At 29.0% G+C, this 24,736-nt stretch overlaps 1 protein-coding gene across 10 annotated transcripts in view; it reads right to left on the reverse strand.

Annotated features, from left to right (window-relative positions):
- Nucleotides 1–337: 337 nt before the first annotated feature.
- Nucleotides 338–24,736, reverse strand: part of LOC113554952 (cAMP-specific 3',5'-cyclic phosphodiesterase) — a 612,877-nt gene continuing 588,478 nt past the window's right edge. For 7 of the 10 annotated variants that reach the window (XM_026959110.1, XM_026959115.1, XM_026959108.1 and 4 more), the window contains 11 exons: nt 7,860–7,972; nt 5,032–5,125; nt 4,596–4,870; nt 2,603–2,701; nt 2,259–2,423; nt 1,999–2,098; nt 1,746–1,900; nt 1,522–1,644; nt 1,192–1,374; nt 993–1,107; nt 338–798 (listed from right to left, as the gene is read on the reverse strand). In XM_026959110.1, the coding sequence (XP_026814911.1) occupies nt 644–798; nt 993–1,107; nt 1,192–1,374; nt 1,522–1,644; nt 1,746–1,900; nt 1,999–2,098; nt 2,259–2,423; nt 2,603–2,701; nt 4,596–4,870; nt 5,032–5,125; nt 7,860–7,972 (1,577 nt within the window). In that variant the 3' untranslated portion in view covers nt 338–643. The remainder of the gene's footprint in view (nt 799–992; nt 1,108–1,191; nt 1,375–1,521; nt 1,645–1,745; nt 1,901–1,998; nt 2,099–2,258; nt 2,424–2,602; nt 2,702–4,595; nt 4,871–5,031; nt 5,126–7,859; nt 7,973–24,736) is intronic. The other 3 variants (XM_026959105.1, XM_026959109.1, XM_026959113.1) reach the window with 1 other exon arrangement.

Consider the following 24,736-nt stretch of genomic DNA (forward strand, 5'->3'; position numbering starts at 1 on the left):
TTTTTAACATCATTTCATTTTATTAAACAGCTATAACATCAATAAATATTAAAATAATGACTAAACAAGAAAGATAATTATTTGAAAAATCAAATGAAGAACAACTACGAAAACGGTATTCAATAATAATAAAAACAAACAAACAAACGAGCAAATTCTCTCTCCGAACAACACAAGCTAACATTAATTAATAATTAATAATACGTACCTAAATGTATAACAACAAAATTACATCAAATTATTAATAATAATAATAAAGTTTTTTTTTTTATTTATTCGCGTTTTATATATTATATTATGACTAAATGTAAATGAGATTAAAGGAATTTGCAGTTAATTAATTTTTTTTTTTTCATTTTTCTTTTATTATTATCATTAATCATTATCTTTTTTTAAACTTGTTTTTTTTTTTTTTTTACATAGACAGAAAAAAGCGTTTTGGATAGATTCCATACACGCACACGCATACACACAGATACACGGACACACCATGCAATTCTTGGGGACAAGGGGCGCTGTGGTTATTTTTATTTTTCTCCTAGTCGGAGACCAGGTGAGTCGCTAATTGTTTTGCTCATTGTTTGGTCCTCCACCAGGAGTTGACTTTTTCGCCCAGCTTGCGACACCAGCCGACTAGTTTGCGTCACATCGCGGCCACCGAGTCTTCGTCACCTTCCTCGAGCGTCACGTGGAACCTGATATTCGGGTCCTGGTCACTGGCCGAGGGCTTTGATTCATCGTCATCACCGCTCTCGCGGTCTTCGGACTCGTCGGCGGGTGGACTGGGTGGAATCATACCTGTTGCGCGTAAAACGAAACCTTAGGTCTTAGAATATTTTACATAATATTATGTATTACTATTATACGCGGGGTACCCATAATCGTCACGAAGACGAAAACGGAAACAACGACGATTATGACATTATTATGCGTATCATTAAGAGGGAAACATATCACATACGAAACAATAATATTATATTATATATACTCACTCTGGTACCAGTCTCTGTTTTCTTCGAGGGTGTCGAGTATTTCCTGGGCATCAGGATGCACTAAGTCAGCCCACGTTTCCCACAAAGGGTGCACGATGTAATCGATGAAACCGACCTGCGTTCGAAAAACACAATAATAATTTAATAATGTAGTCGACATCGTTATTAAAGTTCCATCTAAATTCGATTGTCATTATACCTGTGATTTTTCGATCGTAGCACTGTGCCTGTCGCACATCGGGCTGATGTCTAGGTTTTGTTCTCGCTCTTTGTCACCCTGCTGGAAGAATTCCTCCATCAACAGGTCGACCCATCGTTTATATAGTTCCAACGGTTTGGTGGGGTTACTCAAGTCCGCGCAATGTACCAAATTTTGCAAGACCTGTTCAAAAAACGTATAAATACATATGTAGTAATATGTTTTTATATATTGATAGTGTACTGCAGTTTAACATTATAATGTATAAAAATATATCGTATGTATGTATGTATGTTTTTTAATGAGTGTCACTGCAGTGGTATAATTTACTTGTATTCTGTCGGTGTAGTTGTCCAGCAACAGTACACCGGAACCGGCTACTTTTTTTGTTTCCACCATGGTTTTGAGGTCAGCCAACAAACTCATATGTTTTGACATGTCAGTGGAAAGTACCTATAAGCGTGTAAAAAAAATCACCCAAAAGGACGTTAATAATGGTAACAATGTTAACAATTTATTATTATATCCATACTATAAAAATAACCATGTCTTACCATGTCGATAACCATTTTTCTCAGAGTCTGTCTTTGTTTTTTATTAATATTCTGGAATATGTCGCATCCGTCATTTTGTAAAAGTTTGAAAGCCACTGCTAAATGATGGTTTTCCAGCACGGATTCGTCGTTGTACATTAGAGCTAATTCAGAACCTACATAAAAAACAAAGACGAAAAATTGCATAAAAATACGCGCAACCCAAAATGCCATAACGATGCATTATGTATTGTATTTTTGAAATGTTATTTACTTGAGTTGATGAGAAACTGATTAGTCAGTCCGGGATGGTCGACGTCGTGTATGGCGGCGGCAAAAAGAGCGGCGGTGATTTCCAGTGGAGTAAAAACACTCTGAAAAAAAAACAATTGATCGTTTATGCAATATAATATTGTCATGGCGCCATCACGCGATGTATCAAGTTCCAATTTTGTTAATTATGATTTAATTGAATATGAACTTAGGTATACCCCCCTAACCGAGGTACGGGACTGTTTTTGCGATTCCGCTCACCTCCAAAGCCGGTGAGTTCAGCAGAACGTTGGTGGACTGGACGACGTCCGCCGCGTGAGTGCTGTTGTGGAAAGGATTGTCTTTGGCGTAATGATCCTCTAGGGTCATCATGAACGCAACGAACGTTTTTGCTGGAATCATGAACGTTTTCAATAGCTCTCGGTTCTGAAAACGATAAAAATAAATAGCGGTCATCAGCGAGAATCGTTTGGTTAACAGCACGGCAGACGAGCAGTGCGACTACAACTGTGTTGTAAATATCTCAGCTGTAGTATCCTCCTCGCCGCCTCGTATTATTGCTGTTGTTATTGTTGTTGTTGTTGTTGTTGTTGCTTTATTATTACCTGGAACACGGTGTACGCTATAGCCGTCAGCGGTCGGTTGTTGGTCAGATCGGCTATCCGGAATATATCGATACCCCATTTGTCTATTTCAGCCAGAGTCTGAAAGAGACACCACGAAGGGTTGTTGTAATTATCGACGCATTAAACACAACAATATTCATAGGTGTAATAGTAGGCGTACACGGTAAGTGTCCATGTTAATATAGGTACGGTTATTAGTGGTGGTATGGCTTACTAATTGTTTCACTGAAAACGGCGTAATATAATATAACGATCGATATGAATATACCTACCCAACGTTGAATCCGGTATACATATAATAACCATTCTATTATAATATCGTGTAGAAGGTATATTTAACGATCATAAACTGATTTTAGCATCTAACAATCGGGGTTGAATAAAACAAGTTTTTTTTTAAATAATACAAAACAAACTTTTTATTCGCTTAAAGTGTAATTGTAATGCTCGGTTTCAAGTGTAATTTATAGGTACACTATGTAAACTTTATTAGAAAAGATAAATAAAATTAAAAATATTGCTTGTGAACTGTGTACCCGTGTATCAAATTTTATTGTACATACCGTGATATACACACAAAATGTATATTTTACAGAAAAAATCACTATACAATCGTGTTTTTATTTCTAAATGTTGATTTAAAAGTTTTGAATTTTTATGTATAAGATGTTTTGGGCAAAACCATATTTTATTTAAAACGTTTTAAACACATGTTGAAACAATTGGTCTAAGACACATTCAAACCCTGTTAATAACAGGCCGTTATTTCATTGTTTTAAAAATGTATCGTAGAAATTTGCATAAAACCATCTTAAATCGTATTGCTTTTTACTTTCCGCCACGTCCTGATTTATGTAAGTGCAGATGGAGCTCTTGCACTTGGCCCCCTAATTTCCGGGGCCCCCGGGCTCTGCAAGTTGTAGAAAATTGTTTTTTTTTTAATTAATTCAACAAAAATGTATTTTTAAAATGTAATACCAACTGTCAATGTTCAAAGTTTAGTATATTCTTATCATTAAATTGTTAGTTGAATTTTGGTTATTTTTGTCATTTCACACCCCAGTGCTAATCAGTTACCATCACAAAATATTAAAATAATAATAATAGAAAATTGTTTGAACATTAGAAATATTTGATACCTAATAACTAATTTAAACTTTTTTATGATAAAATGTTATAAAAATAGAAATTATAGAAATTGGTCATTTTTATTTCATTTTAATTATATAAAATAAATTGTTAAATTAATAAGTTATTTTCCATTTTTATAATTTTATGGAAGACTGGAAATTAATTACTTTAATTTAAATTCATATAATAAAATCCTTAAATATTTTTAATATTTTAATATAGTACAATTTTGTTATGTTATTTAATTAGTATTGTCTTTTCATTGTCCTTAATTTACTAGACTAAGTAACTAAATTGTATTTATAGTACATGAAATAACGTACAAATATTCTATGAGTTTTGAGATAGGTATTTTGGCATTTAACACTTTTAACCATATAGAGTATACTCTATGCTTTTAAAATATAAATATTTTTTTTAGTATCAACATTCTCCCTCTCTATGTAGATTTTTTTCCAGAACATTTTTTTGTCTTGAGGGCCCCCAGAAAATTGTGCACTTGGCCCTAATTTTATTAAATCAGGCCCTGCTTTCCGTGTGCGTTTTTAATGACGTATACTCATTTAACATTTGGGTATATATAAAATATAAATTATAAATATTATAGATAATAATTATTTAATTGTTAATAATTTATAATTAAAAACGTTTAAGAATAATATTGATATTTACATTTTAGTAAACAATTTTACCATCCCCATTATAAGCCATCTCGTGTTTGTACCTTGTACTCATCTTTAACTTCCACACGCAACCACACAAATTCCGTCGATTATTGTAAAGGTAATATATTACTATATAATAATAATATTATCATATAATATTGTATTTTTTGACTCACGTGTCCCAATTCTTCCTCCTTGGGCGTATCCACGCCGAATTTCGGCAACCGTTCGCCGGCGAAACTGTTTGTGTGCGATAAGGCCCTTTTTACACCCGATATATGTGACATCGGCGTTACTTTGGATTTAACGTCTTTTTTCTTGGACTGTGCGCCGGATTGTGAATTGGTTGACGTACCGGAGGACGACGACGCTTTATTAGTGATTTGCCGCCCCTCATCTTGTTGATTTTCATCGGTATGCAGCGACGGTATATCCAGCTCCTGTTGTTTGTCTGAAATCGAGGCAACAAAGGCATATTTTTATTTACTTCTGATACACGTGTACAGTTCTCAAATTCCAGAAGTTTTTGTTGAAAAACAATCGATTTTTAAGAAGGAAAATTGCAGGGTCGTCTTAATATATACATATACTATTATTATTATAATTACTTACCAAGAAACGTAGAACAAATGTATTCAGATATTTGATTTCCAGATTTACTAGACTCGGAGAAGTGACTAAGCTCTTTGTTAAGCATCCTTTTGAACTGTAACATAATTTACAATATTTTATTTAATTAAACTGCTATATATTTTTAGTTGAAATTAATATTATTCACTTCGTGTTAGAGAGGTTTCAAAATGCTAGTCGTTTATAAATAATAAACTGTTATATAATATTTTATAATTTAACCCTTTTAAAAAGCATACCTAATAAAATTAATATTGAACCGTTATAGGTTTCAATGAAATTGAAGTACTTCGTTTAAAAAAAAAAATACCTAAAATATAATGCGTTTTAATTAATACATTATAAATATATAAAATTAAATTAAATGTTTCACATAGCTGTATAGTATTTATAATAATTAAAATTCAACGAGATTTAATAATTTTTTATACTAAAAATTAAGTATCTATATAATATTTTGTTTTATATTTATTAATAGTATCAATAATATCAGTTAATATTTATTGACTCTTATTGAATTTACAGTTTCTTTCCTAAGTAAATAACGCACCTAAGCACAATATACACATTATTTGTACATAATTAATTTATCAATAGTGTTTATCACAATTTACGGTTCTAAATATTATTATACATTTCGTTGTTATTAAATAATTAAACTCGTTAAAGATCAAATAAAATAAAATAATACATTTATTCTTTTTTTATTTTAGTATATAATGCAATATTTACGAGTAAATTGTGGCTTAGGTAAGAGATTAAGCCGATTAAGGCCTCAACAATATTTCTTTACATTATGGTCTGTATACTCAATGCGCATTAAAGTAAGCATCCGTTGATCATTTACTATATTATACTATGCATAATAAAGAAAAATGCATATCGGATATATTTTCTACAATGTCCTTCCAATTCTTTACTATATTTTTATTTTCCTTTGTATTCAAATATAACTGGATATGTATACCTATAAATAAAATGCACCAACGCTGTGGATTTATGGGGGGGGGATTTAATTTGCGTAGAGAAAAAACCAAAATCAATTTCTCGGATATTTTCCACTCGAGAAATAGCTATCTTTGCGCTTGCGAACAGGGTAGACTCAGAGTGTGCGAGTATAAATTGGCCGTGTTTAAGCTGCGAGGCCATGGGGGATATAATAATATAAGAAATAATAATATTAATTTCGAGTACTAGCTCGCATTTTTAATGCAAGCCGTAGTTGCCGAAAACCGTTTGCCGCTGCGCACTTTTCCAAAACAATTTGCATAAACCAATTTTATATTTTATTCGATATATATTCATTTCAATATCAGGTTGCTTATTACGTAATTTAATTATTGTGCAACGTCTGTGAACACTTAGGGGGACTCCACTTATTTCGCCCACTATTATAATATAATGTACTCGGTTCAATTAAATATTTTTCACCCCATTAGACAATTATGGGAAACATTAGGTTTACATATATCGGGAATAATACCCTTCCATATTATATACGTATCTATATGTATTATGTATATATTGTGAGACGGGATTGGAATTATTTTGCTATTAATCTTAACGAAAAGTAGATCATTAAAAAACTGTTTACATTTATATTTTATAAAATGTTTTTAATGATCGAAACGCTACCATACAACGCCGAAATTTACCTCTCCAGCTACGTTACCTTAAAATGATATATTATATAACCACTACAGCCATCAGAAAATTGGTTTAAGCCCCTGACAAAGCTTAGCGCTTATATTGTAGGGATACATGTGCACTAATCTAGTCTTTAAGACCCGCGAGAAGACAACGATTACTTAAGAAAATATAATGTATAATATATAATTGTTCCTAATGTTCCTATATTATAATATATACAGAAAACTGGTTAAAACGAATAATTTAATGTTAATGTTATGATACATGAAGAACTCAACAAAATATTCTATAATTTATTAGCAAGTTATGATTAACTACAGTATTTAAAATTATTTAAAAATGTAAAGGTACGAAAATATGATATTAATCTTACTATAATGATAACAAATTTAGAGATAGTAACACCAAAAATCACAAAAAGTCAACAAATGGAACAACATATTAAAATACAAAAATACGCAAAGCTTTTCCTAGTCATTTTTTAAAAATATACATAATATTTTTCTTTTAACTACCTTAAGAACCAGCTAGATTCAATTTTCTATCCATAATCATTCTTATAGTGTAAAACTGAACATATCAATGTAAAAACAATATATTCATTGCATTATTTGAATTTAAAAATGGTATCCTCAAAATTAAATGTTAATTTATTTATTAGTGTTTTATAAGTATCTACTGTATAAAATCTATAATAAATTAAGTCCTCGGGTAAAATAATAAAAAATGTCTACTATATCATTGTAACATATAATAATGTATAAAAATATAATATAATTTAGATACAATGCATTATATATTATGAATAAAATGGTAGGACTATTATATGTATTTCACCCGTTAATATAACATTATATAATGTCTTATTAACCAATTAAAATACATGATACATATATTAATGAAAAAAATTGTTTAATTTTAACACTTTATTAGCTTAACATATATAAGCTGACCATATATTTATGCATATGGTCACGGAAAAAAAATGAAATATACGTTTTAAAATCTATGGCGTAATCATTATAACATCAGCGACTATGATTATATTTTATATAAAATAAATATAGGAAAATTTTCTAGGATATTTTATATAAATGATAATAAAATGATTATACATTTAATTTTTGATTTCAGATGTTGTGAAGTATGATTTTACATACCTTTGATGATGCCATGTCTGAAACTGATCTATGTGTTTGGATGGTTTCCAATTGATCCAAACACCAATCCAGTTCCTCGATAGTCTCAATGGACATCTTGAGATATGCATCATCTGAAAAAAAAAAGTTATTTTAAAATAATTAGATAACTGGCTTTGGATAAATTAATTTTTGAGTATATAAAATGGAAAAAAATATGTAATTTATAAACATTATATTATATATATTTGGCTAATAATGTGTAAATTAAATGTTTTTAAAATTTTTTGTCACGTTATAGTACCTATTAATTTCAAAATTAATCAAGATTGTTCTCAAGATAAAAACTTTATCACAGTACTTTGATTTTTGATTGCTTGATGTAAGTATGTTTCGAAATAAATAAAACTTTTGGCCTTGCATATGCGTCTTAGTATTTCAGTGTACACAAAAAAATACGAAAGGCATAGAAAAAATTATCATATTTATAAATCTGTCAAGTATATTAATATACCGGATTTTTTTTTTAACATGGATACCGGTTGAAGCGTTTTATATCATAGCTAACCTGAGGTTTTAAGCGAGATTATACCTTCGATAGTTCCCATAAGCACTGGGTTTCAAATCGTTATTAAATTTTGGAGTATTGAAAGTGTGCTACGTTTATGTCAAGAGAATAAGCTACCGAATAATTATGTTTGCACTCTCAAAAACTGTTTCGCACGTTATCCTTAAAACGAGTGTAGCGCTCACTGTTTGGCAGATCGGAGGGTCGTATATTAAATTATAATGTATAAATTATTATTTATTTACGAGGTTTTATAATTTTTATTTAAATAATAGAACCTCGTGGGGGTTATGACGGGGTAAATATTATGGAAATTCATTGGTCGCGACACATTACATTAAAATTATTACACATTTCGTTGCAGAGCTATTACTAAGTAAAAGTATATGCAGATTGTAAATGTATAGGTAGTGTAAATGCACCCCCGTCCCACGCCACCATATTGGTACAAAAGTCGATAGTTTAAATCGCTGCCAACAGTACACTATGACACTGTACACGTCGGTGGCATTTCTCGGGTCAAGTGTCACATCTCAAACACGTATAGAGTGTATCATACCTATAACACATTTTGTATTGTGTATTTTACTTTTATGACCTTATAAATAATATTTTAACACTTTAATATAATATAATATGACAGTAAAGTTGTTATCGTAAACGCAGTGGTTAACGTTTCACGTATTTAGTTTTACGTACTCGTTGGTTGTGGTCGGTACTCGGTATAATTATTATGTACACAAAACATATGACATGCTACATGCATGAGACGCAATCCGATTAACATCGCGATAAAATACGTATACGCGTGGCACTTGTCACGCCCTAAAAATAAAAATAAAAATAAAGATTTCGAAAACAATTATTTTCAGTTCGATACACCCCGGAGTCGACGGGCAATGTAACTCGACAACTCTGCTTTTCTGTTTTTCTTTTTTTTTCAATATTAATTAAATTTTTTCATTTCGAGACCGATAAGTGTGTTTTTTTTTCAAAATAAATAATTCATCGACCAAAATATTTCACACGACTGCGCCGTGTAATAGTAGCACCATGTCAAGAATTTCTCGTTTCTTTACAGTCCGTAAGAATTTCGAATCAAAATATTTATTCAATTACACGAATCTCAACAGTGAATTTCAAACATAATCTTTTTTTAGAATCTTCTAAACGCGTAATCGTCGTTTTGAAATATATATAATATATCATTGTCAATACTGGTTCAACGAGCGTAAAACTATAACGTATCCCTATCATTTATAATCGAGACTGATCCTTTTCACATTGTTAAACATCCATAAGTTGTAACTGCGAATCGAACATCAATCACACCATCACGATAGTTTTACAAAAAATATACTGGCAGAATGTATAAAAAATTTTAAATTGAACAAATACTTGTAATTCACTAAGCACTCGTATATAATATTTTAATGAGTAATGAGAAATGTAAACGTGTTTATACAGTTGTCTTACTTAAAGATTAGATACATTATTAGAACAGAAAAATAATAATTCTTCTGTTTAAGAGCGCATCACACGTAGAGAGCGGCATTATTTTTCGCAAAAATAAAAAAGATTATTTTTAAAGAATTTTCTTTGAAAATCATTATTTGTTGTAGTGTATCACTTCATAATTCTGGTTTTATGTTATTCAGACAGTTATATTTCCAAAAATAATATGTTTTCACACACAGAGTGAACTAATGTCAGTGTTATGGTGCAAACAGAATATCAAATAAATATAAATCATTCCATGAACATTACAACGAATAGTTTTACAAATCGCATCCTAATAGTAGTTATAATTTTTTAAAGATTATAATTTCAGGTGTACAAACTAATATTATATATATATTTTAATATGATATATATACAAATATATAGTTCTGAATTAAATATCCAAAAAGAAAAAAATCAATAAAAAATCATAAGGCTAAAACATTTAACCAATAAAAATACATTTTTGTTGGTCAACGACAATAGACAATGGTTACGAGTAGGCACCGCGTGGTGGCTCCTATGTAATTCTGATTACTGAACGTACTGAACAGTGTTCAAAATATATTTACTAAGAATAATAACACTTAGTGGAAAAAAATTAAGTGTAGTTTTATTTTGCTGAAAACAATAGTTGACAGAAGCGTAAACTTTTGATTCGGTGAAGACGAATATCTCCTGACTAGACACCAAAAAAACAATGTATAACGAAAGACCCGTAAGGTGCTTCCGAAAAGTGTTTTATGAGTCGACGAGCATTTGTGTACACACTACAGGTGATGAAAATAAAATAAATATTTTCATTGTCGAGTTGGACGCATACAGACGATGCGCTAAAATCTCCAGCCGCTGCACGTGCGTACCGGTGGAAAATCGCGGGTGTAGAAATAACACCGTAAACATACACTTTTTGCCAGTTTTCACGGCGATTCACTTCGCTTCGTCAGTAATTAATATCGCGCACCTACTCGAATAGAAAAACTAACGTAAGTTATTATATCGGTTATCGAAACCGTTATCGGTGGCGCGTCGATTTCAAACACTCGAGTGAGCGCACAACATAATGTACGTATGGAAAATATAAATATATACAAGAGAAACCCGTAGGTACCGCGCTTTTAAATAAACTTCGTAACTGATGCTGCTGCGGGCTGCAAAATGTCTAAACACCGGTGACTGACTGACGGGCGTCTATTCGTTGTGCCGCAATAACGATGGTGCGATTTTTCATTCGTTCTCTCGATCGCAATCGATCCGAACCGTTCGCGTACACAATAATATAATAATATACACTGCGTGTACTGCAGCGGTGTATGGGTAACACGCGACGACGGATTCTCTTTCGCTTCCCATTCGTCTTGTTGTGCACCTACCTACTACAACTACAACACGACTTGTAACACCACCGCCGCGCGCCGATCCGCTCACCATCGAAACCATCCGCGCGTTCTCGCGTGTGGTATATTGCGAATAGCGCCCGACGACGTGGCGATAAAGTGTTGTGTAATACATTTCAGTGTGGTTGGTTGTCTACAACTGGCCTAAAATCGTTACGATGTATATATATATGCGATATTATAACATTCAGCTGCACCTAAGCGATACCTGCAGTAGATTCAGTAGTTTAACCAAATGTGAGTGTAAATACTAGATTAGAATATTTAAAGATGCATTTATGAATACCTAACGATTTTCCTTAAAGATGTTCAAGAAAAATTCAATAGCCATTATACTATTAGGCAGAAAAATATTTTTAACAAATATATTTTATATTTAATTTTCATAATTTTGAATTATTATTATTATGATTGTTTTTTCTAGATATTCAATTGTGGTCAACAATTTATACTGACGATTGAATAGAAATGTGTCTCGTTACTAAAAAATTACACATAATTACGTATTTTGAATTTTCTTAAGTTCCTAGAAAATACGGAACCTTAATGTGTACAAAGTACTAAAGATGATATTTTATAAACGTAGGTCAAAGGTCCAGTGGCGTTTTTGGGGGTGAGGCAAGTGAGGCGGCGCCTCGCCTAAAATTTTCTGGTAAATAATACTCAAAATGTGAACTTTTTGGTTCACTAATAGCACATATTTCGCTAATAATTTTTAACGTTTTTATGACTTTATTTGAAAAAAAATGCTTCTTTGTTTCACTTCAATTTGAATTATTATTTATTATTTTATTGTGCCTATCATTCCGTGTATACTATCAAAAATATCGATAAACCGACAAGAAACGCACGAAATAATTCGTACGTAAACGTCGTGAACGAACGCCGGTATTTCAGCGTATTTCCAATGACGTCAGAGAGGCACCGTTTTACGTCGCCTCTGATTTTGTACTCGTGTACACAAATTACACAAGCGTGCGTATGTACGCGAATGCACGCGATTGGTTAATTAAGTAGAATTACGCATGCGCAATAATCATAGTGAGGCACGTTTTGTCGTCGCCTCTACGTACTGGAAATAGATTTACTATTATAGTCAGTCCGCAGAAACGGCTTAAGGGCACTGTGGTAGTGCGGCACGTTCAACAAAAATAATAAACAATCAATTGTTACTGTTGTAATACATATGTATATGTCACTATAGTATATATAATTAAAATTATAATATATTATAACCATTTTTATATTTTTAAATTCCATTCGTACTGTTTAATTTTTGTTATGATAGGGGTGGGGGGTATACATAAATCGCCTCACTAAAAAAATACAACCAAAACCGCCACTGCAAAGGTCAAATTAAACATTTTTGAAATAGCACCGTCCGAAAAATCACACAACCCTACTACGATATATTTTGATGGAAATAGAATATTATAATAATGATGATTATATCTCGTGACATCCGCTAAAACAATAATTATCGTTTTCTACAATACATGAATTATCGAGTTTTACTTTCCTATATATAAACCTAAAAACGACCACCGATTGTGAATGAAGGGTGAAAATTATGTTTGTATTTTCGATCACATAACTGTACATCACAAACAGTATAATATATTGCATTGTTTGAGCAAGCAGACCAAACCAACCTCATAATATCTAAACGATTTTCTTATTTAAATATTATTTTATATAGGTAACAAAAACACGAGACTATCAGTTTTCTTTGCAATAAAGTAAATAATAAACAAATTATGATATACCATTCCATTATTGTTATTACAATCGATATGACCTGTCATCTTGTACATGCTCTATACTAAAGCGAAAAGGGCGTCGTATTTTGACAATTGTGTTTTTGTAAAATATTATAATATAATTAACAGTAACTAACGATTATTGTTTTCGTTTAACTTCATATATAACGGCTAAAACGAGTGGCAAGCGTGTACAGCTAGAAAATTAATAATATCAAATAAACACGGTGTGGTTTATTATTTTAATAATGATGAATATTTGAAACGTTTAATTATTATTATGCTGTACAATAATAATTTGATATTGGTATATTATGTACAGTAAATAAATGTATACTGTACACATAATATAATGTTTCATTTGTATCCTACGCACCTACGGTTACAAAGTGGTGAAATCTCCAAGGACAACATGAGAAAACCGATATTGAATAAATGTTTGATCGAATGGACAATAACAATACATTATACAATTATGAACGACCACAGATTCACAACCAACCTTACAATAAAAAAGATGATTCATAAAGCATCCTCACAAACATTTTTTTTTATTTAATAATACATCTATTCAAATTCTGATTTTTAGAATTGTTATGTATAAGGTATATTTTAATTTTTAAATTATTTACATTTTTATACAATATTTTAAAGATTTTCTTGTGATAATAACATTTTTTTTTAAAAATATTTTAGTGTATCTAATTGAGAATGTGTATGAGTAATTCCTGAGTTCTTAAAATGTACATATTGAGGATAATAGCCCTTAAATATAATTTAAAAACATATCCAGATAATATAATATGTGTAATAATTTTTAAAAATACTCGAAAAATGTCTACAAATTACATAATGCTAATTTATCAGTATTAATTACAAAAAAAATTAAATAATTAAATAAGTATTAAAAGTTTCAAGATATCTTCATTTCTGAAAACTTATTATAATGGACCTTATTTCACAAAGTAAAATTACACAGATACCACTATTTTATACTTCGATTTTGATTTATTAATATCTTCCGATAAGTCATCTGATTAATAATTTAAAAGAAAAAACCCATTTTTCATTAGAAAATATTGGCCATAAGTATACTTATGTAATTCCAAAACATAATTTGAATAAATTCGATATTTTTTTAAAAAAAATGGGAATTAGCAAGCTTGGTAAATTATATTATAAACATTTTATAGAAGAAGGCGTGCAAATTCAGTGTAGTTGATGAAAAACAACTTTTAATAGGTTTCATCGATAAAGCTAAGATAATATATTATTTATATGTTATAATAATAATATTATACATATAAATGAACCACTCTGTATTATGGTTAAGAATATGTCTTATCGAATAATCGTTGCATTAATTGTTTTTTCAATATATACGTAATAACAATAAAGTATTCGTACCTTTGATCTGTGCCGCATACTACAAAAGTCATATACATTATACGTCATATACATCTTATATAATACACCACCTGCAGCACATTTATTGGTTTAAACGAAATCTCGCGCGGTGCTTGTACCAAACTTAAATCGTCGGCGTGTAAAATCAAATTTTGCTTTGTACTACGCTGTTCTACTATAATATGTACCTATATAATATTAAACATTCTTCGTTTATTTTACCATAACCCCGAAGTCGATCAACATTCACAAGATAAACAAAAATAGGTACATATATATATTATACTTATAGATGAAAGACGTTTACATTAAGCCTGGCCATTGTAAAAATAATTGTTTAGCTGAGAATCGTTTGAATAAACATAATATTATGCTTGCGCACCCACCCGCCAAAATACTGTTGCAATATGTATGTAATAATCTTAAAGATATTTTGATTTTTAAACCGACGTTAAAACAAACAAAACCCACCAAACATTTTTTATTTGTCCTGATCGATATTTCGCTGTATATAGTTTAATATGTGTATTATTAATATCAATATATAAAATATATAATATACCTATTGTTTTGATGAACTATGAATTTTTTCAGTCTTCCTATCGCAAACAGAAAATAATATATTTTTTTAGCTAAAGGTCAATATTACTGTTTATATAATACTTGATATACATATATTTATTCCGTTTTTATGTTTTTAAAAATAATTTTTGAATACCTACACTTTTTTAGTATAATATTTATCATTATGATATTGATATTTTAAGGAATTAACTTTTTAAAATATAATATTTTATTAATAATGTTATAGGGTTTTTAAAGCAGAATATTTTTTACAGCATGTCTAATATCTATCATGCATCGTATGTGAGTAGAAACATATTGAAATTTATATAATTACGTGTATTTCTATTATGTAGTGATATAATTTTACGGGGTTAAATCTTTTGCGAATTTATATTCATCTTATCTTAACTCCGATTTTAAATATTTATTATAATGCGATTAAATAATGGTATACATCGAAAATGTTAAGAAAATATTTAGCTGGATTTTATGGAATTTAAAAAACGTAAACTTTTTCAATAAAAAACCTCAAACAAAACGGTAAACATTTTTCAGATTCACAAAAAAGATAATTTCAAACCTACTAGCATACCGTCCCAAATATCGAACAACCGTAATATTAAAACTTTTAACAAACTTTTACACACACACATATATATACACAAGTTTATGCGGAAACAACTGCAGTACAACGTCTATACGCATATCAAACATATAAACATTTACCTAGTGGTACATACCTACATTAATTATATTGATACAGTTATTTACGGGCAAATGTATTAGACCGGGCGTCTCGGTGTACCCGCAGAAGCCAAAGGGGCTTATCAATTTAAGGTTTATTGTGCACTTAGCTCGGTAGTACTAAATTAAACTTGAAATTGTTATATATATTATAATAATAGAGTATGGCTAAGCGAATCCACCCATTTAATCACGCGCGCGACCTGTCGAAAATCCAGTCCAAGAGACCATCGGGACAAACATTAATTGTCACTGTTGGAGTGGTGGTGGAGGTGGCAGTCGCCACTGCGGCGGCGGAGTTTACACAGCGGCTTCCGGTTTATTGATCCACCTCAGCTTCCGCCTCCGCCGCCGTTGCCACACCATCATCAGCCATCACCGTCGACGTCACAGTAGACGCCGAGGAGGAAGACGAGATCAGTCGACAGAATACGAAGAAAAATTCGAACGTGTATGCTCTGCTGACTTATTATTGGTTGTCGAACGACCATGCAATTATAAAGAGTTATCTAAACGTATATCATCATTCAGTTAAAAATTTGGAAATATATATTATATATATATATACTATTATAATAGTATATGTATATCTTGGTATACAATACAAAGTTACTATGTATTAGAAAAACATTACCTCTTGGTATTTTATAGGTATACTAATATTATGGCCTAATGAGTTGCACTTTAGATGTTTATAAGCTACTTAGATAAATTTTAAGAAACGCTTGTTTACTCCATTTCCAAATAATAATTTTTTTTTTTCAAAAGGTTTTGATACTATTTATTATTATTTGGTTTCCAAATGTTGTGCAAAAATAATTATCTTGGTAGAATTCTGTGAGCAGTTTTTTCAGCTAAGTGTGGTTATTCGACCGATTAACCAAGTTAAGTCGGTAAAATTTTGCTGATATATAAATATATATAAATATTATATATATATATTTTTTTTGTATACAAAAATTACGATTTGTTAATCTCAGCTACATTTTTTAGAGCCAAATAAAATGTTTTTATAAATTTTTAGGCAACTTAAGAATTATACTTGAACATACTATAAGTGAATATTTTTTATGGTGTCTTTAGTAGTTATACTGTTATAATATCTCCTTTACATAATTCTTAATGTAAAATCATACACGAATTTTTATACGGATCGTCCAGAGCTTTAAATTTTAATTTATAGCTTTCTTCTTGTCGAGTATTAATATTTACATCATCTTTTTCGTGGTCATAATTTAAAATACTAAGAAAATGTCAATATTTTCATTTAATTTAATATGATTTACGCATTCGTCATGTGCGTGCCCATTTTTGAATATTATTATTTAAAAACGCATTGAAATTAAATTTATAGCCATTAAGTATGTATATTTTTATTTTTTCCAATTAACATTACATTAACTATACTATTTTTTTTGTCATTTATCTGAATGCTATCCGACTGAAAAAATTACAAATAATTCAATGATCGGTATTACTTATCAAATTATAGTCATATACTTATAATGATCGTAGTTTATTAATCTAGTTCTATTCCCAAGAGAAAACATAAGATATGGTATTTAAAATTTATAATATTGCCTATAAAAATGGCAATAATATGTGCAGTTAGATGAAAACCAGTGGTCTGCTCAAACTTTTACCATCGCAACTTGGCTCTATCACAAAAAAAAAAAAATGGCATACGCAATTTGGTTTTTGTCAAAAATTGCATTTTTTTTATGCGATTTGGAAACCAAATATTGTATTAATATTAAAACTATATTAAGTTATGCTTCTCAGAAAAAAATGAATTTTAATTAAACGTTGTATGTTTCAAATAATAAAAACAATAGGTAATATTGATAAATTGAATATTGTACTTGGAAGAAGCATTTTCCAAACTACTAATTTAACGATTTTCTACAATTCAAGAAATAACGGAATAAGTATCTAACTTTGAATAAAAACGTTTTGCGTTGTGAAATTTAATGTCAATGAAACGTCAAAACATATTCCCTACGGTATAGACAAAAGTCTAGTTCATAAAACATGTAGTATTATTATACCTATACTTAACCAAAATAATAACAGTTTATTCAGCTGCATTTTTTATTACTTGGAAAAATGAATAAATTGTTACCTATTTTATTTATACATAAAAAAAAAATAACAGCGATGAATTCACCATTCACCATTGTCACATGTTTTGTAAATTTTGATTACCTATATATATATATATATAATTATATATAAATATCAACTTTTTGGCCATTACGATAAAAAATTAAATAAATAAATAAAAAGTTTCAAGTGTAACGCTCTTATATAAGATCGAGTTCGATGCGTTCCATTTGTACGATCGAAAATGATTATTTGATGAAACATACGTTTTCATAAAACTTTGTATAATATACTATATACATATACTTATAAGTTAGGTATTTTATATACACACGGCACTACGCGCGAAAGCAGAAAATGCATAGACGACATTACGTTCTCCGCGATGAATCAGCTCAAGGGTAAAATCCGGATTACGTCTCTGTTGAAAACTTTGGGTGTGCTTGTTATATTTATTTATCACAATACAACAATAGTAGATATATATTATATGTATACGCAACATCGTATGTAATATATATTATAATATATACATTTTTGGGGATATTTCAATAACTCTGTTGTATTATATCGGGGAAACAGAAGAGTGAAAAAAACCCACCGCGTTACTTTTCAACCTATTTGCCAAAAAAACTATTACGCGAATAGTAAGTCATACGATTTTTATAAACCGTCAGCAAAAGGTCTTGTTCAGACATTCAAACGTGCATTTGCTACAATATGCGTGGGTCTATTACGGAAATTATCATACAAATATATAGGTTTAACTGGTTTAAGGTATAGGTAGGTTAACCTATCTCATAATAGCCAAATGTTAGGTTATTTTATTAGTAGAAAAAACCGTAATAATGAATATTTTTATCAAACTCATGTTATATTATGGTTTTTTGGAAAATATTTTTGTATAATATAGTGCGTGACCTTTACCTAATGAAATTTTTGACCGGGTCCCTAAACTTGACAGACCTTTTGTACCGCCACATTATTTAATAAATTCACTTTGAAACTTTGGTGGAAACCTCAATAATAAGTTTTTGGTAATTCAATAATCAAGCAATTGTCAACAATTGGCGACTGAACAGTCTTTTCAAAGTAATGCGACCAGCTTTCAAATTCACCAGCACATAAACTAAATTACTACCTAACGTAAATATATAATACAAAGATTTATTAAAGTATTTAGTTGTCGGTGTGTGTTGAAACCGTGTGGTTGATTACACAAAAGATTAATTATTATTAACCAATATCAAATATTAATTTGAGGTTTCGTAATTATCTGCAAATATCGATTTGATGAAATACATTTTAATATATATATATATATATATATACCTATATAAATTATATTATTAGGTAAATGCAAAACAAATCTCTGAAACGAGTCAAAATGTTCAATTTCATTGAAGTTTAATGCGCGTATTGATGAATACCATTTTTTATGCGTTATCTAATAAATAAATTTTACTTTTAAATTGTACTCATAAATTAAAAATTTAAACTGAAACATTCTAGTTTTTTTACAAATAACTACCTATATATATGTGCGTATTTGAATTAACTAATTATTTAATATTTTTTTTATAGAGCAAAAATTACAAATTAATTAGTAGCTCTACGCGTTTTGATTTTTCGGATATACTGCAGTATTTGATGGCAATCTGTATTTGTATCAGTATCATAAATATATACATGGTTTTTATATTATATTATTCGTAATTCACTGATATAATACGTAAAACATGTCATGCATATCAACAATAATATAATAATACCTAAAAATATACAATTGTTAATTAAAAAACAATGTTATAAATTATTCTCAATTTTCCTGTATTTAAATATTAAACTATATTAAATTAATGTTCATATTATATAATATTTTTAAATCGTCCTTCAACAATTAAAGTTGTAATTAAAATTATTTTTATGATTAAAATCGGAACATATTTTTCTATTTTATTATATTTGAAGCAAACCGCAAGACGTGGATAGAAAAAAAAGAAAATTCGCTATCTACTTAATATAAAATTTAAAACATTTGAGTTTTTTTTTTCACAAGGCACACTGTAAAGAGATACGAATGGGTCCTTATATAGGTATACGCGAATGTGTTATTTTCGTTAGCTGAAATATAATATAACTGTGAATTCTTCTATTGTTAATATAACTCTCCGAAAAATGGAAGGGCCTTTTGTATAAAAAATAATTGGCTCCGAGTTTATATTTTTACCATGGATATTCAAGGATGATAATATAAAATGTTCAGCTACTATATTATTATACCTCACAAAGGATTTTAATAACTCAAAAAGTAACATCGAACTCGTTGACACGAAAAAAAGAAGAAAACAATATGTCATGTACATGTTTTGTTAAACATTCTGTTGTAAAGTTAAGGCCAATACGCCATATTATTTTAGGGGTTGTTATAATGAACGTTTGTAGCATCAAAATGAGTTTTGAAGGTTCATTTTAACTCAAGCTTTTTGAAACGTTTGTTTTGATTACCCAGAACTCGAAAAACTTATGGAAAAACGGGCTACGATAATCGAATGTCCATAATATATATATATATATATATATATATATATATGTATATATTATGTAATAATAATGTATATATGTATACTTTTTTTTTTGGTTAACTCTGATATTGAAAAGGTAAATTCTGTGGAGGACATTTTCTGTATTAATGAGACTTTTTAGAGTAGCTTCATTTTTGCATATATAGTTTTAAATAAACAGTAAAAACAAATTTATATTTTTGAGTTTATTTGTGTGAAAATAATAAACATCCAATTCGTGAAATATAAATATAAATTAAAATAAGTAAGAATAATCTACAGAATAGTATCGTAAAAACGTCAGGGTTTAAATAAAGTATATGGTTGGTCTAAAATCAATAATGTGTATTTAATTGCCAAAAAAAAATGGTTTATAAATTAATATATATTTTTATAGCAATGTAGATAATTATTTTGATATTATATTTGGTAAAATAAATAAAAATTATTAAGGCATTATTATAGGTAATAATTATCATATTTATTATTTATGTACAACTTTAGACAATTTTTATTTAATATTAAAAAAAAATGGCGAACATAACATTTTGCTTTATTAATTATTCAATCAAATGTTTATTTTTATTTAACCTTTATATTATTGACTGTTTAAGTCAATAGTCTTGTATAGTTCACCGTTTATTGAAATGTTGAAGAAACCAATAAAATTATGGCTCGAATTTTGAATGTATGACTAGTGAAATTGATAACAGCCACCTGGCTTCTTATGGTTTAACTGTTACTATGTGATTACACTAAATTAATACGCTATAAAGTGGGTAAAAGGGTTTATTACCTTTTTTATGGGGATAATATTTTCTAAGATCTAGTACTGTCAACAGAAAAAGTAAACATTTTAGAATATATGTATAAAAAAAAAAAAATGTAAATATTCAAAGGAAATGTTGAATGTGTTAGGTTAGAATAATAAAATCAACTTGCATACTTAAGACAAATTAACAGACAGCATTTAATTCCGCTTTCGCGCGTGCACGAACACGTAAAAAAAACAATAGCGCATGCATACATACGCAATTCCACGGGCGCCGTGTCAATTAAAATCTATTCATATAATATGTACAGAGTGGAGACAAACAATTTCACATAGCGTGTGCGTAAAAATAATTATTATTTTAACGCTAAGCCCGTGTATATTTATACGTAAATTGTATTAATCATATTTGTATGACGCATGGTACGCAATTTGATGTGCAGCTAGGATTCAGACTTAATAGGGGGCTAGACATTAAAATGTTAATAAGTCTATTTATTTAGGTTTTTTTCTAGAAGAATGGACTTAAAAATACATAGATGCTAAGCCTCCTTTCCAAACAATGTTTCATATGCTTCATTAATAATGCGTCGGCGTATGACGAAAATAAGAGTTCAAATTATAATCAAGACAATTTTAAGGTGTAATTTGAATTGAAAAATAAAAGTGGTTTTAAAAAAAGTAATTTAATGCTCTCCAATAAAAACATACAGTTTATTATACCTCTCGTTATTCGTATATTTGATTTTGTGAATAATATACTTACTATGTATGTAGTTTATTTTATTTGTCGTTTTCCTTTTTGTGTAGAAAACAATCAATAAGGTCTTTTGAATATCCAAATTTTGAACTTTTTAATTAATAAATATTTGTAAATGCACAGTAAAACGTCTCTACTATAACTGAATCCTTCGGGATCAACGAATTGTTTCGTTGTAAAGTTTTCCGAAAGAAAGCGTATAATTATTCATCTTGCATAACAATTAATTTGAGATATTAAGATGTGAAAATATAAATAATTTGTTGATCCATTGGTTATGTGATATATGTCGTATTTGAGGACGGCATGAGTATTTTCATAATATTTATAATATCTGCGTTAAAATAACACAACCACTGTTCTATTATAAGAGTGTCATCCAGGCTAGTGGTTTTAAGACTTGTCAATGACTAAGAGCTTACTAATTTCTTCAGCCATACATACCATCACACAGGTTAGGTTAAGTTAAGTACTGTTAAGCGATCCTTTGTTTTTTTCTCAACATATGACTAACTCTCTAGTACTAGTGGCTAGAAGGAATACTTCTAAAGAAGGCCCGTTTCGTGTATATTTTATAATACGTTCTTTGCTTCATAGCTATCTAGCTTCCACAGTGTCTTGATTAATGTGATTTGCTTCACTACTGATTTTTATTAAAATATAAATATAGGTTAGGTATATATATATTATTTATACATATTTATCGTAGTATGAGTATAGTGCCTTTATTTAAATTTTTCCTACCAACTGTTTGATGCCTTTAAATTGTTGATGTTTATTTTTAAGCTAATTTTTCATAGTATCTGTTAGTATTAATTGTACCAAAAATTGGCAAATTGTTTGACCAAACACTGATAAACCTCAACTTATTATCTATTTATTCAAATGAAGTGGTTTTCACTCTTTTACTTTTTTAGAAGTTTTTGTTATTAACCTATTCATTCATAATCTTTTCTAAATTTTTTATTGCGTCGTAAACAACTTAAGTTATTCTACATTTAAATACATTCCTTCGTACTTAGTTTTCTCTTTAATTTATTTCAATCAATTTAACACTTTATCGACGACCAAACAGTTTGTGTTTACAAAATTGTTCTATAATAGGTACATATATATCTAATCTTTGCTTTATTATAATACATCTACACTTTACTCGTTAGAAAGTTTATTAATCAATATGACATTCGTGATGCGACAATATCCAACGATAAAACAATAATTATAATATTTATATTATCTAATTACCAAATAATTGTAATTTATCTTTAAATGATTTTATTTTTTTATTCCAACAAAGAGTATTTTTATTAATTGAGTCACAAAAATTGTCCGTTTCCGTTTTGTAGGGGTCCCATCTTAGAAAGTTCAATTTCGCATATTATTTAAACCGAGACTATCGATATTTTTCGTTATAAGGATGATTCCGTGTAATAGAAGGTCTGTTGTAGAGAAGTTTTGCTGCATATATATATCATAATATAGATATGAATTTTAAATAAATTATCCAATCCAGTTTATTGAAATTGAATTAAATATGTTTTTATTATTAATTTAATGCATTGTTTGAATGCTATAATACAAAGCATTTAAAGAGAAAAGAATAATAATGTTAAGATGCATTTTAATAAAGCTCTTGTTCCTGCTAAGTCATAACACAATATTGTTGCTATTTAATTATAACAATTATAAATATAGTATTGAGCTTATAATTTAAGAGACATATAAAGACTGATTAATGTCTTATATAATTAAAAAAAATATAAATCAATTTATCAGATTAGAATATTAAATATCTTTGAGATAAAAATCTTATAAAATATGAATTCTTTATTGAAGTACCGTTTATATGGTATAGAAAGAATGAAAGACCACCATAGAAGTTCGATTTAATTTTTCATAAATTTTAAGCCTGCGTTTGTTCGAATAATAATACTTTTAGAGATTTATTAAAATAAGTATATTATGATTTTCCATGAACTAAATGAATCATTTTTTTTTATGGATTAAATGATCATTCTTAGAGGTAATTTTTCAATTAAGTGCTAAATGGGACTGTTATTATATATACTGCTCAAAACAGTACACGTAATTTACAAAAAAAAAAAAATATATCATTGCATCAAAAAGGCCAATGTTATTATTTAATAAATTATAAAAGCGATCCCTCGCAATTGTATACATAGTAGGAGGTCTCGTATTTATTCGTTACCTACGTTCGTTTATTGGTACATTGATATGATATTATAGTTGGAAATTATGTATTATACCTATTACGTGTATGTATGTATATAAATATACTGTACAAAACATAATATTGACGTTAAATACGCGCAAATTGTGAAAAACCGTTCGGCTGTCGTCAACACGAAATTATTTCACATATACGTATACTTATAATATTATGATTACTATATTAATTGCCGTTTTAGATATTTTTCAATGTTCACGCGGCGTTTTTGTGTATTCACCGAAAATTAATAGCATTGGAGTGTAGGTATATTATAGTACTCACGTAATAGTTGTCGAGAATATACCTTTGAATATGAGTTATATTATAATAATTATTATATATATATATATTATATATATTAGCGAACGATTTCAATAGCGTCACAACAAAGTACACTCATTGTGCATATTTTATGAACGAAATTGATAACGCATTCCTATATAGTATTATATCGTTATAACAAATTGTATCTACGTCTCTTAAAAAATCGTATTTTATTTTATCTTACGCGCACTTGTAAACACTC

The sequence above is a fragment of the Rhopalosiphum maidis genome, chromosome 2 (assembly GCF_003676215.2).
Source record: "Rhopalosiphum maidis isolate BTI-1 chromosome 2, ASM367621v3, whole genome shotgun sequence".
Classification (NCBI taxonomy): Eukaryota; Metazoa; Arthropoda; class Insecta; order Hemiptera; family Aphididae; genus Rhopalosiphum; species Rhopalosiphum maidis.